Source organism: Camelus dromedarius, chromosome 27 (genome assembly GCF_036321535.1).
Source record: "Camelus dromedarius isolate mCamDro1 chromosome 27, mCamDro1.pat, whole genome shotgun sequence".
Taxonomy (NCBI): Eukaryota; Metazoa; Chordata; class Mammalia; order Artiodactyla; family Camelidae; genus Camelus; species Camelus dromedarius.
In genome coordinates, this window is record NC_087462.1 from 24,430,524 (window position 1) to 24,448,098 (window position 17,575).

At 52.1% G+C, this 17,575-nt stretch overlaps 1 protein-coding gene across 1 annotated transcript; it reads right to left on the bottom strand.

The window, feature by feature from the left end:
- Positions 1–2,429: 2,429 nt before the first annotated feature.
- GRM6 (glutamate metabotropic receptor 6) lies at positions 2,430–13,815 on the bottom strand. Its single transcript, XM_031438202.2, has 12 exons — positions 13,787–13,815; positions 13,001–13,052; positions 12,173–12,787; positions 10,854–11,070; positions 10,482–10,617; positions 9,674–9,828; positions 8,426–8,566; positions 8,123–8,323; positions 6,227–6,372; positions 5,513–6,136; positions 3,362–3,673; positions 2,430–2,627 (listed from the first exon to the last, which is right to left on the bottom strand). The coding sequence occupies exons 1-12, from the start codon at positions 13,813–13,815 to the stop codon at positions 2,430–2,432; spliced, it is 2,826 nt and encodes a 941-aa protein (XP_031294062.2).
- Positions 13,816–17,575: the final 3,760 nt, after the last annotated feature.

Genomic DNA, 17,575 nt, shown 5'->3' on the forward strand with positions numbered 1-17,575 from the left:
CATCGAAGAATTGATCCCAGGGTGAGACCTTATGTACATACTGAACGTGGGGAAGCCCTCTTCCCGGAGCCAGACCTTGGTACACATTAGAGACTTCAGAAATATGATAACACCTTTAACAATAAAGGATGCCCCACCATACACAAAATGGTGCATGCCGTGAAGACCTTCTATAAGATGACTGAATGAGAGGAGGCCAGGAAGAAGAAGACAGAACTCACTATGCATCAAAGAATCCACATCAGAGAGACAGGTCGGAATGAATGCGGAGGTGTGTGAAAGTCTTCAGCTGCGAGCCAGGAATCTAAGTCAGAAACTTCACATGGGGAGAAATCCTCTCAGTGTGGAAAAGCTTTTACTAAGAAATCATTGGAACACTATAGATAAACAAGATTATACTGATAGCAGAGGGAATATGTATGCAAGACCTTGTGGTAGCTCACAGCGAACAAGAATGTGACAATGAATATATGTGTGTTAGTGTATAACTAAAAAATTGTGCTCTACACTGGAAATTGACACAACATTATAAACTGACTATAACTCAATAAAATTTTTTAAAAAGTTCAAATCCTAAACTCTAAAAAAAACCTTAAGAGAAGAACTTGGGAACAATGTTGTGAGGATTTGTAGTAAAAAATGAACAGGAGAAAAAAAAAAAAGAAATCAGTATGTGAATAATAAATGATGGTTGTATTAAAAAAAAAGAAATCATTAGAACTCTAAGTCATAGGGTTCAGAGTGGGGAAAACCACAAAAATGTAAAGACTGTGGAAAGGTTTTCAACTAGAAGTCAAGACTCACTGCACATCAGAGAATTCATACTGGGAGAAACACCAGGAAAACAGCAAATACTGGAAAACCTTCACCTGGAGATCAGAGCTCATGGCTCTCTAAGAATTAGTGTAGAAGAAAAACCCTATAAAAGCACGAATGTGGAAGAGCCATCAGCAAGAAAACACACCTCATTATATAACAGAAAACTCACACAGGAGAGAAGCCCCATGAAATAATGAATTTGGGTGAGCATTCACAATACGTGAAAATTCATAATTTCGGAGAATTGCTAGGAATGCAACAAATGTGAGGGAGGAGAATCTGTACACCAAAAACATTATTCTGAGGAGAAGTCCTGTTAAAGAACACAGAAGCACTCAGTCCCAAGGTCAAAGTGTATTACACAGAGGCTCTGTCTAGGGAAGAGTCTCCGTGTTGTACCACGTGTGGTTGACCTTCAAAATCAGAGCCAGACATTAGATACGAGAGAAGTCATACTGGTAAATAAAAAGAGTCAATTTAGCAAATTTAAATTCTACCCCAGGGAAATAAAATTCCATAACTTAAACCAAGCTCTTTGTAAAAAAAAATTTTTTACTAAAAAATGCATCTGAAGTCAAAGCGTCTTCCTCCCTGTTCCTCATGCTTGCTTTCAAAGGGAACCTCCCAGTAAATACTGGGAGAGAAGAGCTTGGATATTCATCCTAATTTATCCATTTGGAATTGATCTTCTCCATGGACCCAGCTCTCTCTGTCACTGGCCCCAGCCTGGAGCTCATGAACACCATCCCTCAAAGGCATCAGAGGAAGGAAAACACAATGCTCGTTAGTTTATTCTGACGCCACTAACACCACAGAGGTGTATCTGATTGTCTTGAAATTGAGGGTTCATTTAAGGGAGTACACACGAGAAAGGAAAAAAACTGTACTCCGAGTGTGGCGTCCCCCAGATCCTAGGAGAAAAGCGCTGGAGGAGAAGGTTTTGACACAAATACCGTCGTAGGGGAGCCCCAGTTCCCTCTGCTCGCCCCCCCGCCCGCGTCCTGAGTGGGCCCAGCCTCTCTCACGGGGCTCTCACCCAAGGGCCGATCCCTCTGCTCCAGCAAAATATGTACCCAAGCCCGAGTTACTCATCCAAAACGCAGACCCACAGAGCCCTGGTGGAAACCGTGCCTCCCTGACTCCAGTCCTGTGTTTCATTCTGGGGTCTACACATGCTCACGTTCTGCTCAGTCCCCAGATTCCGGGGGCTGGTGGAGGAGAGGAAATCCGCTCCCACTGGGCCAAGTTCGGGGTTTCATCGCGATCTCTGAACGTCAAACCAGTGAGTGTTTTAGTTCCTCTCCAGAGCAGGGACTCTCGGTGGCCGTTTCCCATCACGAGTGTTGTGTCTGGTTTGCAGTGAGGACAACGAAGCCAACACGTACAGGACAACAGGGCTTAGACGTGGCGGGTGAGCCCAGGCCTTTCGGAAGGCCAGCGCCACCCTGCTGGGCGTGGCCTCTGTGGGCCCCACCCCGCCCCCGCCCCCGCCCCAGACCCCTCCCCCATGGCTCACTGCAGACCTGGGTCTTCGCCGCTTCCACCACGAAGTGAGGGGAAGGAAACAGCAGAGGAAGGGGAGCAATCGTCGCATTCACCCCCACCACTAGCTACTTGGGGGCCTCTGTGTCCTCTCCCTTGGGTGGGGCCGCCGCGGTGGAGGTGGCCTTGAGGCTCCGCTTCCGCTTCTGCACGTTCTGCTCCGGGTGGAACAGGATGACGTAGGTTTTGGGTACGTAGAGCATGCCGAGGGACACCGACGCGCTCAGGCTTAAGGACACGGTCAGCGTGGTGGTTTGGATGTAGATCTAAGCAGTGGAGGAAGGGACCAGGTGGGACTCAGCCCAGTCCTCTCCCACCCTCCACCTTCCCCCCACAGCCTGGAGGGGAGGCTGTTTCAGTCATGTGAATGGGAATGGGCACTCAGGAAAGGACAGCCGCAAAAGCAAAGGCCCTGTGGCATGATGAAGTGGCGGTCATGGTGTGGCTCTGGTATAGGCAGGAAGGAGGCTGAGTGACACAGGACTGAGTGGGCAAGTGACCAAGGGAAGTGAGAGGTTCATTCACAGAGAGCGAAATGGTCCATATACCTAAAAAGGGCTAGAGCATGGTAATGAATGAGTGACCATATTCTCCAGTGTATAAATGGATGGATGAACCAAGACTGAGTAAAGGAGCAAGTGGGCAAGCAAAAGGATGACGGGGCAAATAAACAAATGTTCCACATGAATAAATGATTGCATGATGGTCACACACATGGACCAAAAGATTAATGGGTTGGCAGACATAAAGTACTGATTGAATAAAAACAAGTTAACTGATGGTTTAGAAGCATGGATGAACAAAGGAAGAGGGAATGACTAACTGAACAAGCAGAGGGAGCTTGGAAAGACAAGTGAGTGGACAGGTGTTTAAGTGCATGAATGAACCAGCCAGCCGAGCAATCATTCATGTGGCGGCCCAGCTCTTGGAAAATTGAGCCCTTCTGTGCACAGGCAGGAAGCAAACAAGGTGGTGAAACTGACGGGGGACTCCAGATTACCTTTTCGGCTGACTGGGCGGTGCCGAAGAAGATGGGCACAAAGGCCAGCCAGACGATGCACGTGGTGTACATGGTGAAGCCGATGGGCTTGGCCTCGTTGAAGGTCTCGGGCACGCCACGGGCCTTGATGGCATACACCGTGCATGTGACCATGAGCAGCAGGCTGTAGCCCAGGCAGCCGATGAGGGACAGATCCGACATGTCGCACTTGAGCACCCCTCTGGCCTGCTCCGGGTCCACCGTCCGCTGCTCTTCGTAGTCGATCACGCTGTGTGGGGGCTGGGCCCCCAACCATGCCATCACTCCCACCACCTGCAGGAGCACAGTATTGGGGACCTGCCCAGACTCACCCCTAACCGAGGTTTCTGGGAGATTAGGGTCACATGGAGGCTCCTGGCCTCGTGAGTGGGATGCTCAGACCTGAGAGCCACCATGGAGAGGGGCAGGCTGTCCAGGAGGGGACTGCCTGGGCAAAGGCCTGTGACATGGGCAGGTGGAGAGAAGGGACTGCAGCAGAGGTATGTGCTGGCTGGGCCAGGGGCCTCTGGATGTCCTCTGTCTCTATTTCAACCATTACCAGTGCCATTTACTGAGCCCTGCAAGGTGCAGGGCCTGCAGGAAGAGGCTCTGGAATTGTGACCCTAAACATCTTCTCCACCTCCTGGGAATCCTCTGTTGTGAGGACACAGTGCCAGCTTGCAGGAGGAGTCAGTGCATGCCCCAGGGATTAAGAACCAGGCCCAGCCGAGATGTTCCTTCTCACAGCCTTCCAAGGAGGCAGTACCATGTCCATTCTGTCCGTGTGGAAACACTAGCTTGATCCATTCTAGCAACAGCAAACTTAGTTCCTGGGGACCCCCTTCCTTTCCCAGGTCCAGAGAATTGGTGAACATTTCACATCCATCATGTTGCTAAATAACCTTGTGAAGTTGAAGGTGTGCCTCTTTGAAAAGGTCTGGGGTGTCTGGACAGGGAGGTATAACGTGGGGAGGCCACAGGTGAGCCGGGGGCCCTGAATGGAGTCTAAGCGTCTCTGTCCCGGGGCAAGGGGCACCGTGGGCGTTTCAGGCAGGAAGCAGCAAGGTGCCTCCTGAGCATGGGCGGGGCACTGGGATTCTGGCCCTGGCAGGGGAGCTCAGGCCCTGCCCCGTGCAGGAAGATGGCGGCACCTTCCAGTCGTGGAGAATCGCGTGGACCGAGGCCTGTGGGTGGGAATGACCATATTATATGCAGAGCTGGGTAGGAAGAAGGGCTCGCCTGGAGTGGAGAGTGAGCTGTGTCCAGATGGGATGGGCACAGGCCCTCCACCCGGCCCTGAGAACGGGGCTGGCCCTACAGTGTCGTACAGTGTCGCACAATGTTGCACACACCTGTCTCTTAGTACCATTTGCACAGAGAACACCCAGTGCTTTCCAGACCCCGGGAGCCATCTCCAGTGCTGCAGTGTGACTATCTCAGAGAACACCCTGAAGGAATTCTGCTTTGGCTGCACCTACAGTGTGAAATTCCGGCCATCCACAGGACCGGATGCCCTGGTCCACAGGAACGTCATTAGACCCTATGCGACTCGTCCAGGTTACCCAGGGACGGGGCAGCAGGAACTCCCTTTACGGAAACAGATGCTCTGCTTGGGAAAAATTCATTAGATTCTCTCTTTGCCCTATTTTTAATTGGGAGCCAAAATGTGGAAGAGCATGTTCAGTTTATGAAAATAATTTCACTGTTTTACATCAAAAAAATCACTGGATGTTTGCTTGCACTCCCCACCTAACTGACCCATTTTCCTTCAAGGACGAAGCAGGAGAAACAGCTGCTGTTAAATGAGTTCTTCTAGTTACAGAAGAACAGTAGCACCCTATCTCCTGGGGCAATTTGTTTTTATTTATTCATTTTAAAATATTTTATTTCTTTAGTTAGTTGTTTTAATGGAGGTACTGGGGATTGAACCCAGGACCTTGTGCATGCTACGCACGTGCTCTACCATTGAGCTATTACCCTCTCCTCTGTTTTTTTTTTTTTTTTTAAACATAGAGGCCAAAATAGAAAAGAGTGAGTGATTTTTAAAGTGGGGGTCAGTGCCCACCACCCACCTCCCCCAGCTCCATTCTGATCCTCCCACCCCGTCACTCACTTGGGAGCCCGAGGACCCACCTGCACGGAGGTGAGGCTGAAGGTGATGACGAGCTGCGAGGTGGGGCTGATGAAGGGCGGGGGCGTGACCGAGCGCTTCCCTTGCTCGAAGATGCGGTAGATGCGGTTGGTCTTGGTGAGCAAGGCGGAGTAGCTGAGGGTGGTACCCAGGCCGAGGAAGAGCCTGCGGCCGGCGCAGACAGCCGCCCCGGGCTCGGCCACCATGAGGAAGGTGATGGCGTAGATGAGGAAGATGCCGGTGAGGAGGACGTAGCTGAGCTCGCGGCCAGAGGCCCGGACGATGGGCGTGTTGTTGTGTCGCACGAAGGTAGCCACCACCGTGGTGGTGGCCATGATGCCCAGCACGGCCAGGAGGAGGGGCGGGGCCGCCCAGGGCGAGGCCCAGGACAGGCGGACCACGGGCGTGGGGCGGCAGCCCGTGTGGTTGCGCGTGGGCCTCATGTGCCCCGGGCAGGCCTCGCACGTGAACTCGTCCACCTGGAAGCGGTACCCGTCACAGGCCTCGCAGTGCCAACAGCAGGGGACGCCCTTCACCATCTTTTTCCGCTCACCCGGCCCACAGGGGAGGCTGCACTGAGACGCAGGCACCTCGCGGAGGTCTCCCGACCACTGCAGGGCTTCCACCTGGGACAGAGGACACAGGGGTCTGTGACTCCGGCCTCCGGGCAGGTGGGCCCGCCTCCCTGCGCCCGGGGCTCAGGGCGTGCCACTCACATCCAGCCTGAGGGTCTCCGCCCACTGGCCCACGGCCTGGTAGCCGCCACTGCCCGCACTGCCATTGGTCGCCTGATACTGGAAGATGTCGTATCGCCCGGGTGCGTCCCCATTCTCATTGAACATCACAGGGGTTCCTGCACTGCCTGGAAGGAGAGCCTGTCATCCCCAGCTGGTTCTCCAGCCCATCAAAGCCAGCCTCCTGCAGAGGCCACGGCCCAGCCAGGACAAAGGGAGAGCTTACTTAGCAAGCATGTGAAACGGTGCTGAGCGTCAGGGATCAGCAGGGAAATGCAAATCAAAACCACAGTGGGTGGAGGGGGCAGGGTAGAGCCCAGTGGTAGAGCCCGTTCTTAGCATGCACAAGGTCCTGGGTTCAATCCCCAGTGCCTCCATTAAAAAATAAATAAATAAACCTAATTCCCTTCCCCTCAAAAAAACAAACCCCACACCTCCTCACAACCACCTAGGATGGCCACTGTCAAAATCAACAGAAAATAAGTGTTGGCAATGGTATGGAGATCTTAAAACCCTGTATTTTGCTGATAGGAATGTAACATGATGCAGTCACTACGGAAAATAATATGGCGGTTCCTCAAGAAATTAAACACAGAATCACCACACGACCCAGTATCTCCACTTCAGGTATATCCCCAAAGGAAACGAAAGCAGCGACTCAAAGAGATATTTGTACATTTATGTTCACAACAAGCGTTATTCGCGATAGCTTAAACATGGATGAAACTCGTGTCTATCAACGGATGGGTGGATAAGCAAAACGTGGGGTATATGTACAAGAGAATATTATTCCGCCTTGAAAAGGAAAGAAATTCTGACACATTCGACAACATGCATGAACCTGGAGAACTTTGCGTTAAGTGAAATAAGCCAGTCACAAAAGGACAAATGCCGTGTGATTCCACTCATACAGACTAGTCAGATTCATAGAGACAGAAGGTGGCTGCCAGGGGCTGGGGGAAGGGGAAAGGGGGAGTAATTGTTTAATGGGTACACAGTTTCAGTTTTGGACAATGCAGAGTTCTAGCCATTGGCTGTACACCACTAAACTGCTCACTTAAAGAACAGTTAAGCTAGTAAGTATTATGATATGTGTATAGTTACCTCAGTTTAAAAAAAAAAAAAAGAAAGCGCGTAACTGTCCAGGCAGAGGACGAGTTCAGGCTTGTACAAAGCTATCAGTCTGAACCATCAGCTTTCTTTCTTTTAGAAGCTTGCTTTACCAGCTTGTAGAGCTGTTCTGGAGTGATATTAAGTCACACTATTTAGCAGAGAGCTTGGCAGAGAAAAGGTGCTCAATATTTGTTGGAAGTGCAGAATTTTTAATTTTCTAAAGGATCGTAATTGAACACAAATGTATCTCTCTCCACAAACCATAGCACAGCTGAGTCCATCTGGGCCTTTTCAGAAGCCCTCATGCTGAGCCCTGCCAGGTCCTCCACTGGTACCAGGGGGAAAGACTCATGCCTCACAGAGCCCGGGGCCTGGCTGGGGAGACACTTGGAAGCCTGAGACTCAAAGTGCGCAGCATGTCCACAGTGCCTTTGCACAATCTGTGCTATGATCCAAGCATGCCCCAAGAGACCAGACGCCTCCAAACTCTGTGATGCAGGGGAGAGTTGTGTGTGACCCTCTGAGGGTCCCAGGCAGAAGGGGTCACAGAGAAGTTCCCTGACACCTGAAATTTGCAGGCTGGGGCAGGGGGAGCTGAAGCCCGGGGAAAGAGTGTTAAAAACTGGTCCCCAGCTCTCAGGCCAGGGCTTCCGCACTATACCCTTCTCCTTTGCCATCCCTTCCATCCTGAGTCATCCCAGGTCCCAAGAACCCCATCCCAGCAGGCTTCCCCTCATTCACTTCAGGGCTCTGGCTCCCACTCACCATTGAAACGTACGGCTCGAATATACTGCAGCAGCGTCCGCCCGTCGGTGGGCTCCATGGCTGGGCACAGGCCTGTGTGCCCAGGGCAGAGAGCCTGGTGCATGCTGTGTAGGGCGTGGGCAATGGCGTACACAGCATCGATCACAAACTGCACCTTCCCCTCCTGCTCGTAGGCAGAGTCCCGGCCGATGCGTTCCTCGCCTGTCCTAGGGATGCCCAGAGGAAGTGCGCCTGGCCCCCAGGTGCCCGACCTGGCCTCCCACCTTCTCCTTCGCCACCCCCGCCACCCTGGACAGCTCTCACCTGTGCATTTGCGGGTGGAATCGTCTGACTGGGTACCTGAGCTGGTCAGTTTGCAGTTAAAATTCTCTTCCCAGAACTCAGCAAACCAGATGTTCCGGCGATTATTCTCCAGGGAGCGAGTCATGAAGTACTGGTCAAACCCTGCAAGAGAGGGAGGGTGGGTGGCAACCATCTGAGCCAGCAACAGCTCACCACCTGTATCCCATCACCACTTGCTCACTTTGTAGCTGGGGGTGTCCATGTGACCAAGTTCTGGCCTGGCCAGTCAGTTCAAAGCCATCTAAGGGTTCCAAGGTAAATTTGCATCCTGATGCAAACTCAGAGCCTCACCACATGAAAGACTTTTATGCTGCCCCTTCTTTCCTGGTTAGAATGCTGCTGTGAAGATGTAATGGGTGGAGCTTCAGCAGCCACTTTGTGAATAAGATACCACAATCATGAAGACATATAACAACCACAGAGGATGGTGGAACAGAAGTGGGGACAGAGCTCAGGGCTCTGAGAACATCATTCACTCACTGCCTCAAACATGAAGTCACCCCTACTTTCAGACCTCTTGTCTTGTGATGAAATGCTTTTATTGTTAGAACCACTCCCAGTCTAGTTTGTCGCCTGCAACTGAATGCATTCTAAGGGAAAGAAAGAGTATGAGGGTAGGTGTACACCCTCAAAAGGCTGGAGCCCCCGGAGGTCAGGGCTTAGCCTTTAAAAGTGTTTGCTTTGTAAAACAGCCCTGAAACACCTTATCAAGGAGCCTTCAGTCTAGCCTTTGGGAAAACAAGCAATCCTGTTCTAAAGTGAACATCTTTCCTGCATTTTCCCACATATTCACAGGCAGGATGGTGGAGGAGGGGAGGAAAGGCAGGCCTCATCATTTGATCAGCGGGACATTATGTCCCACATCCATGGTTTCTCTTCTTCTCACACCTACCCTCAAATTACAATACCTCTGCCAGAACCAGGAATACAGGCATTGCATTAAAACAAAACTAAACAAACCAACAAAACCTAATAATTCTTCACCCTGTATAGTGGGATGTGCATTTCCTCATTTGCCAACTCATTCAAACACTGCTTGGAGGGGTGGAATCACAGAATCTCAGAATTCTAGAATCTGGGAATCCTAGAAGGGACCTGGCTCATGGTACAATTTTACGAAAGGGGGAAATGAGCACCTTCAAGAGGGGATCATGGGGAAGGACAAGCATGGGTGGGAGATGCACTGGGGGAGGGCATTCCCATCCTCACCATCGATGGAGGCCCTTTTGGGCAGGATGGTGATAGCCCCCACGGCCACATCCTCCAGGTTCAGGACAGGTGAGATCTTGGCTCCCCAGCTGTCTGAGCCAACCCACAGGAAGTGGCCGGTCAGGTTGGCCTGGCGTGCAGCCTCCAGGACCCTCCTGGTAAGAACAGCGTGAGAGTGAGTAAGGGCTGAGATCCTCCTCCAACTTACTTCTGATCACTTCTCAGTTTTCTCTCTCCATCTACCCCATTCCGCATCATTCATCATACCCTTATTTATCAGGAAAAGAAGGATGTAGGGTGTTTAAGACACTTGCCCTGAGTTTCTCAAGTAGTAAAGTATCCAGCCAGGCTCTCACCCCAGTCCCGCCCTCTTGTTCTGTGTACTGTAGCCACTTCCTGCTGCCTGGAGCAAGGGACTCCTTTCTTTTGCTAGAGCTCAGGCCAGGGTCTGTGGCCTACTGCTGACACCCTCCTGCCACTGGGAGTCCTTCCCTGACAGCTCATTTCCTGCACTTACTGTGCCCGCCAGTCTCTCCCCCACTGGGAATGATAAAAGCAGATATGTATTCTTGTGTGTTTCTCTGGCTAGGCTTGGAGCATCTCCACCCAGACTAGGCCTGGTTCATTTCTGGGGTCCCCAGACAGATGGCAGTGGGAAAGGTGTGTAGGGGCAGGAATATGGGGGCAGCTGAAAGAGGGAAAGGGAGGAAAGGAGAACTGATGTGGCTGGAATGTGTGAGAAGAGGTGGTGGGGCCTTCAAGGAGAGCTTCTGAAGAGCATGGTGACTGAACGCGCCATCCATCCCACCTGATATCATCCTCGTTGGCAAAGATAATGATGCCCCGGGCGTTGGGTGTCTCCATGAGTCTCCTGATTACTTTATCGAATTCTCCAGGCTTCGGTTCCCTGGGAATCTTGATGGATTGAGCAATACAGACCCCCCCTGGGTGTCGGAGATGTCAAAGTCAGCTCTGGTCCCACCCATTCACCCACCGGGGCCGCCACTGCGCGTGACTGTGGCAGGGGCTGAGTCCTCCAAAGGTAAAGGGCACCAGCCCACAGCAGGCACCATGCAGGCTCCCCCTCATGGAGCCAGTGTCCCATCTCACAGCTTATGCCCTGTCTGATGGCCCCTCTGTAGGCTCCTTCATGCCTCAGAACCCCCTGCCCCCAGCTCACCAGCCTCTCGGGAGATCTGCACAAAGGCCTCCACCCCGCTCTCGCCATAGTTGCCCTCTGAGGCCAGCGTGGACACGTAGTTCCATCCCAGTGCCCGCACGATGTCCACCATGGCCTGGGCCTGGTAGGAGTCAGGTGGCACCACGCGGGAGAAGAAGTCGTAGCGTGTGGAGTCGCTGAGCTCAGGGGCTGTGGAAGCGTAGCTGATCTGGGGTATCTGGAGTGGGGAAGGACACCTGGGCTGTGGATGGAGGGTCAGTGACCCCAGGGAGGGAAGGTAGTGAGAACCCAGGACTCAGGTGGGGAGCATGGAAGTTTGGGGTTATGGTACTGGGGGCAAGCTAAAACAGCCACGTGGAGAGGCTGGAAGGTGTGGAGAAGGATCTGCATTTTGTGAATGGGTCTGACAGAATACAGGAGGTAGGAGGGTCTAGAGGAGAGGGCCAGGCCACCACATGCGGTTGCATGGGGCATGTCCCAGGCAGTAGGGAAGTGGGGGGTTCCAGTCCAGATTGTGGCCAATGCAGCCGCTAGGCATAGGCTGCATCTGCCTGGGAAAAGGGACAACTGTCAGCCCCAGGGGAAGACGCGTTTCCCTCATTCACACAAAGGGGTGGTCCGTGCAGGTGGGCGGCAGCCCCTGCAGGGGCAGAGCAGGCAGGAGAGCGGGGGAGGGGATGTCTGATGGAAGGCTGTGTCTGGCCAAATGAAAGGGCCTGTTTGGAACTGGGTTTATCTGTGTGCATTAGAGTGATTAACAGCGGGGATTACGGCTGAGCTGATCCGGGAGAAGGGGGTGGGGTGGGGCTGGGGGCAGTAAGTGTGAAAGAAGAGCGGAGAATGGCGGCAGAAAAGCCAAGAAGAGAGAGGCTAGCAGAGAAGAGGGGTGAATCCCTCGGGTTAAAGAAAGACACGCTCACCACCTTGCTCCCTTTTGGGAGCAAGTGGGAGCTGAGGTGAAAATCAGAGAGGGCGGAGGCTCTGGAAGAACCTGGCTGGAGCTTGTCTTGAGGGGTTGGGGAGGTTTGAAGCGGGACACAGAGAAAGGGTGGAGCATGAGACATTATGGAAAGGGGAGGGGACCAGCAGAAGGAAAGAGGGAAGGAGGAAGGGGGAACAGAGAGAGACAGAGGGACAGGAAGACCGGGGACTCGAGAGAGACACTTTAATCTTCAGAACAACCATCCCAGACAGACTTGGGTCTGGCCCAGGGGACAGGGTTTCCTTGTGAATTAGTGTGATTCTTCCCGGGAGACCAGACCTCGGCCACCCCCCGGGCAAGGGGGACAGGAGAGAGACTCCGGACCTCGAGCCCTCACCGCAAACAGGCGCAGCACGTTGGCGACCATGATGGAGACGGAGCTGGCCGAGGCTCCCACGACGGCCACCACGCGCTCGGGGGGCGCGGCGCGCAGCGGCGGGGCGCCGCCGGGACAGCGCACGGCCGCCTCGTCGCCGTCGCCGCGGCCGCGGATCAGCGCCTGCACGAAGCTCAGCGCCTGCTCCAGCGCGTACGTGTCCCGCGAGCAGGTGTCGAGCAGCCGCGCGCCCAGGCGCACGCCGGGCAGCAGCGCGGGGTCGGCGTTCACGCGGTCCAGCGCGTACAGCATGGCCTCGAGCCGGTGCACGCCCTGCTCCTTCTTCAGCGGCCCGCACGCCCGGCCCGCCGCGCCCCGCGCGTGCACCGGGAACAGGCCGCCCAGCGTCAGGCCGCCCGCCAGGCGCACCGAGCCCGCGCCGCCCGCCATGCCCGCCTGCGCCAGCGCCAGCGCCAGCAGCGGCGCCAGCAGCGCCTGCAGCCCCGCCATCGGCCCGCGGGGCTGCGGGGGAGAGCGGGGCCGGAGCACGCGCTGAGCTCCTGGCGGAGGAAGCCCCCGAGGCTCGAGGCTCGGGGAGAGCGCAGGCGAGCAATAAATAAACGTGGGCCGAGCCAGCTGGAGAAGAGACGGGGAGAGGGGGTCAACTCAGCCAGCCTTCCCAGGCCGCCTGGCTCTGCCACCTTCTGAGCCCCATCACCCGGGCCCCCCTGCCCGACCACTGTCTCCGCCGCTCCATCCTGCTCCCTCCCCTCCCCGACAGCCCCGGGCTTCGCTTCCTTCAGGCGCACCCCCAGTGCACACCTGGGCACCATTCGTGGCCACACTCACCTGCGCCAGCCGCTGTCGGTTCAGGACAGCGCAGTGACAGATCCAGAGCGCCCTGAGGGAGAGAGGATTTAAGGATTCTGGGGAAGGGATGAGAGGCCGCCCTGAGGGCGGAGACCCCTCCTGAGCAAGGGGTGTGCGCAGAACTGGCCCTCTCCATATCTCCTTTCGCTCCCTCTCCTTCTCCCTGGGTCCGTTTCTTTCCTGTCTTTGGATGTGTGTCTGACACCCATACTCTGTCCTTCTCTGTCTCCTGGTCTCTCTCTGTCTCTGACTTTCTCTACCCACCCTCTTCTTTTTATCTCTCTTCTCTTTCTCTGTCAGTGTGTCTTTCTCTCACTGTCTCTCTGTCTCTTACCCTTTTTCTGTCTCTCCTCTCTTTCCTGGCCACCAGTGTCTTGGCTCCAGCTACCTAAGGTACTTCTCAACTTTCCCCTTGCAAAACCCTGCAGGAAACCAGTGAGTGGAGGGAGGAAGGAGCACAGGATGAGCGAACTGAATGCCCTCGGACGGGAGAAGGGAGAACAGGGCTGAGCACGAAGGAGGCGTCAGCAAGCAGACTTTTAATATTAGCAAGGACTCTGCTTAACACAAGCACAACCTCGCAGAGAAGAGACTGCTACCATCAGCCCCATTTTGCAGATGGGGAAATGGAGACCTCAGGGAGTTAAGTGACTCACCCAAGGTCACACAGTTGACATGTGTCAGTATCAGGATTTGTACCCAGGTTGGTGGGAGACGACGAGCTCTCACTGCCTTTGAAAGAGGGCAGGGACAGGGCTGACTCACCCTGCAGCTCCCACCCCCACCTCTTGCATCGGACGATGGAGCCCTGAGGAATTGTTCTTCTAGTCGTGTAGAAACATTTCCTGGGCGCTGGGGTCTGAAGCAGTGAAGAGCCCTGGGAGGCTCCCTGTACCTGAGTTTCCCCATCTCATGTTTCAGGCCAAGATGAGGGGGACTGGCCAAAAGATACTCTTACCATCACCCCCACCTAGGGCCCTGGATTTGCCTTTCTGATGCTGAGAGCGAAGTGCATCCTGGAGACAGGTGGTGAGCTCCCAGCCCCAGGGATTAGCAGGCCCGTGCTAAGGGGGCCTGAGCCGGCTTGGGCTCCATTAGAGAGGGCGGATTAGGGCGGCCGTGGGGATTTGGGCAAAGCTGGCAGAGGGTGCAAACAAAAGCCATGTCGCCCTTCTCTCTTCCCTCACCACATCCAAAGCCCCCGCGGGTCTCTGTTTTCAGAAATGCCCAGGCACCTGTCCTTGGCAGAAGCCATGCATCAGGAGGTCCGGCTTGGCCTTTACCCACTTTACAAGTGGGAAAGGATGGGCCACCAGCTAAGTGTCCCATCCACTGCCCTAATCCACCCTCTCTAACGGAGCCCAAGCTTGACATTGCAAAGGTCACTTTTTGACCTTTTATGGTCAGCCTGGAAATTGTCATGGTGCCTGTGGATGTGCCATGAAGCTCAAGGTCTGCTGGAAGTCGAATCTTCCGCCATCTTGGTTCTAACCAATTACATTTCTCAGTTGCTGTGTCATTATTTTCATGGTTGTGCCCTGCCCCGTTCCTCCTATCTCACCAGCGTTACACAAGCATTAGGGTAAGTTACAGAGCTGGGATAGTAAAGCCAAGTCAGGCTAACTTGGAACTAGGCTATTACCCCCTGGGTTATGCAGGTGACAGCAGTTGGTGTGCATCTTTCTAACCATGCATTCCTCCCCTCTTGTAATCTTGACAGAAAGGGAAGAGAGTGTTACAGAAATTACAATTTGTTTATTTTGAATATGTGTTTTTTTTGGTTCTTGGGGAATTCCGACTCCGGAATTCCTCTGGAAGCAAGAGTCTGTCACCACATCTATTAATTTGCTAGGGCTGCCATAACAGAGCACCACAGATTTAGTGACTTAAACAACAGGCTTTATTGTCTCACAGTTCTGGAGCCTGGAAGTCTGAAATCAAGGCGTCAGCAGGGTTGGTTCCTCCTGGGGGCGGTGAGGGAAGGCTCTGCCCCATCCTCTCCCCTTGGCTTCTAGATGGCTATCTTCTCCCTGTGTCTCCACATCGTCTTCCATCTGTATGTCCCAATCTGCTTCTTATAAAGACGCCAGTCATGCTGGATTAGGGCCCGCCCTTATGACTTAACTTCCCCTTGATTACCTCTGTAAAGACCTGTCTCCAAATAAAGTCACATTCTAAGGTATTGGAGATTAGGGCTTCAATATATGAATTTGGTGGGAGGGGGACACAAATCAGCTCATAACGCATCAAAAAACTTTGCAAATGAGCTTTCTCCCAAGGCTGCCAGCCCTTTGCTTTGGGATAATAATAACTCATCACACGGGTTATGAGGTGAGTGGAGGCAGCCTGAGCTGAGGATCTGACACTGTGGACTCAGTAATGTTATTCAGGTATGATATATATTTGAGCAACTGTCCATTTTCAAGGGCCTATTTGCTAAATATTAGGGTATTCATTGAGAGATACTGCCTAATTGTTGCTGTTTTTAATAGCAAAGTCTTTAACCAGAATACCCATTTTCTTCAAAATTAAGAGAAATCAAAGTGAAGAAAGCCATAGAATGAATCTGAGGGACGTTATCTTACATGTAGTGTGGAACAGGGGTCAAGAAAAAATTTTTTTATTTAATGGAACTTAGATTTAATGGAATTTTCTCCATAACACACATTGTCAGGGTATGATCATAGCAAACAACTTTTTCTTAATTGAAGTAGAGTTGATTTACAATGTCATGTTAGTTTCTGGTTACAGCAAAGTGATTCGGATATATACATACATATATGTATGTGTATACATATGTGTATATATATGTATATATATTCTATTTCATATTCTTTTCCATTATGGTTTATTATAGGATGTTGCATATAGTTTCCTGTGCTCTGCAGTAGGATCTTGTTGTTTATTTTATCTAGTAGTTTGTATCTGCTAATCCCAAACTCCTGATTTATCCCTCCCCGACCCCCTTTCATAACCATAAGTTTGTTATATGCTGTGAGTCTGGCAAACAACTTTTTTTTAAGAGCCATATGATAGGCCCCCTCGCCAATCTGGTCAAGTCCTAATCCCCAGGGCCTGTGAATGTTACCTTATACGGCAGAGAGAACTTTGCAGATGTGATTAAATTAAGGATTTTGAGATGAAGAGATGACCCTAGATTAACCTGGTGGGCCCCATGTATTCACAAAAGTCTTTATGAGAGAGAAGGCAGTGTGAAGATGGAAGCAGGGAGAGATCTGAAATACTCAGCGCTTGCTCTGAAGATGCAGAAAGGAGCCACAAGCCCAGGAACGCGGCCCCAAGACCTGGAACAGACAAGGAAACGGATGGTCCCCTAGAGCCTCCAGGTCTGCAGGTCTGCTGGCACCTTGATTTTGACCCAGTGAAATTGATTTTAGAGCACTGTGAGCAAATACGCTTGTGTTGTTTTAAATAACCAAATTTGTGGCGATTTGTTACAGCAGCGATAGAAAACTAACACAGTCCGGTTGATAAGTATTTCCAGCCTCGCAGGCCGTCCAGTCTCTGCTGCAGTGATTCAACTGTGCTGCTGTGGCAGGAGAGGTCATGGCTGAGCTCCGGGGCCAGCCTCAGGGACGGGGCCAGGCGGGCACGCAGGCCCTAGCCGCTTCTGTGAATGGGATTCCCGTTCTTAGTACCAACTTAGGTCAGGAACCCCAACCAGTAGGTTTGATTTGGGGTCTGTTGGACCAGCTGGAGGCCGAGAGAGAGAGAGAAAGGGGGGGGGGGGGGAGAGAGAGAGAGAGAGAGAGAGAGAGAACGTCTCCTATTAAGAAAGGTGAAAGTACTCTGGATAAGGGTTGATGCCACTGAGTTAGGAAGACCACGCAGAAGTGTTTCTGAGAGAGAAAGCAGGGGGCCACGATGAACTAGGAGAGATTATGGGAGTCGAAGGGGTATGGGAAACAGTCCTGTTTTCTGCTACTGTATGCTCTCAGCTGTGTTGGTTTACCTGCATTCAGATCCCCTTACTTGAACTGTAAAATTTATCTTATTTCATTTTTTAAATTGAAGTACAGTCAGAATGCGTCAATTTCTGGTGCACAGCACAATGTTCCAGTCATGCATATACATACATAGATTCGTTTTCACATTATTTTTCATTAAAGGTTGTTGCAAGATATTGAATATACTTCCCTGTACTATACAGAAGTAATTTTTTAAATCTATTTTTATATAGAGTGTTTATCACTTGCAGCCTCAAACTCCCAGATTTATGCTTTCCTACCCCCTTTCCCCCTGGTAACCGTAAGATTGTTTACTATGTCTGCGAGTCTTTCTGTTTTGTAGATGAGTTCATTAGTGTCCTCTTATTTCTTTTTCTTTTCTTTTTTTGAGATTCCACATATGACTGGTATCATATGGTATTTTTCTTTCTCTTTCTGGCTTATTGAAGTGTAAAATATTAATGTGCCGGGGGAAAAAATTCTCACACAAACCAAGACAACTTGCCCATTACACCGGACTAATCCATCATGCAGAAGTACGCATTGCAGCAGCACGTACTCTTCCCAAAAAGATTCAGAATATAAA

What these genes read in the sequence shown, in the direction of transcription:
- GRM6 (XM_031438202.2), bottom strand. Translation starts at nt 13,815, where the DNA reads ATGCAAGAGGTGGGGGTGGGAGCTGCAGG. An exon ending in GTGGGGGTGGGAGCTGCAGG is followed by an intron (nt 13,053 to 13,786) that starts GTGAGTCAGCCC and finishes TCTCTCCCTCAG; the next exon opens with GGCGCTCTGGATCTGTCACT. An exon ending in CAAAAGGGCCTCCATCGATG is followed by an intron (nt 8,567 to 9,673) that starts GTGAGGATGGGA and finishes CCTCTCTTGCAG; the next exon opens with GGTTTGACCAGTACTTCATG.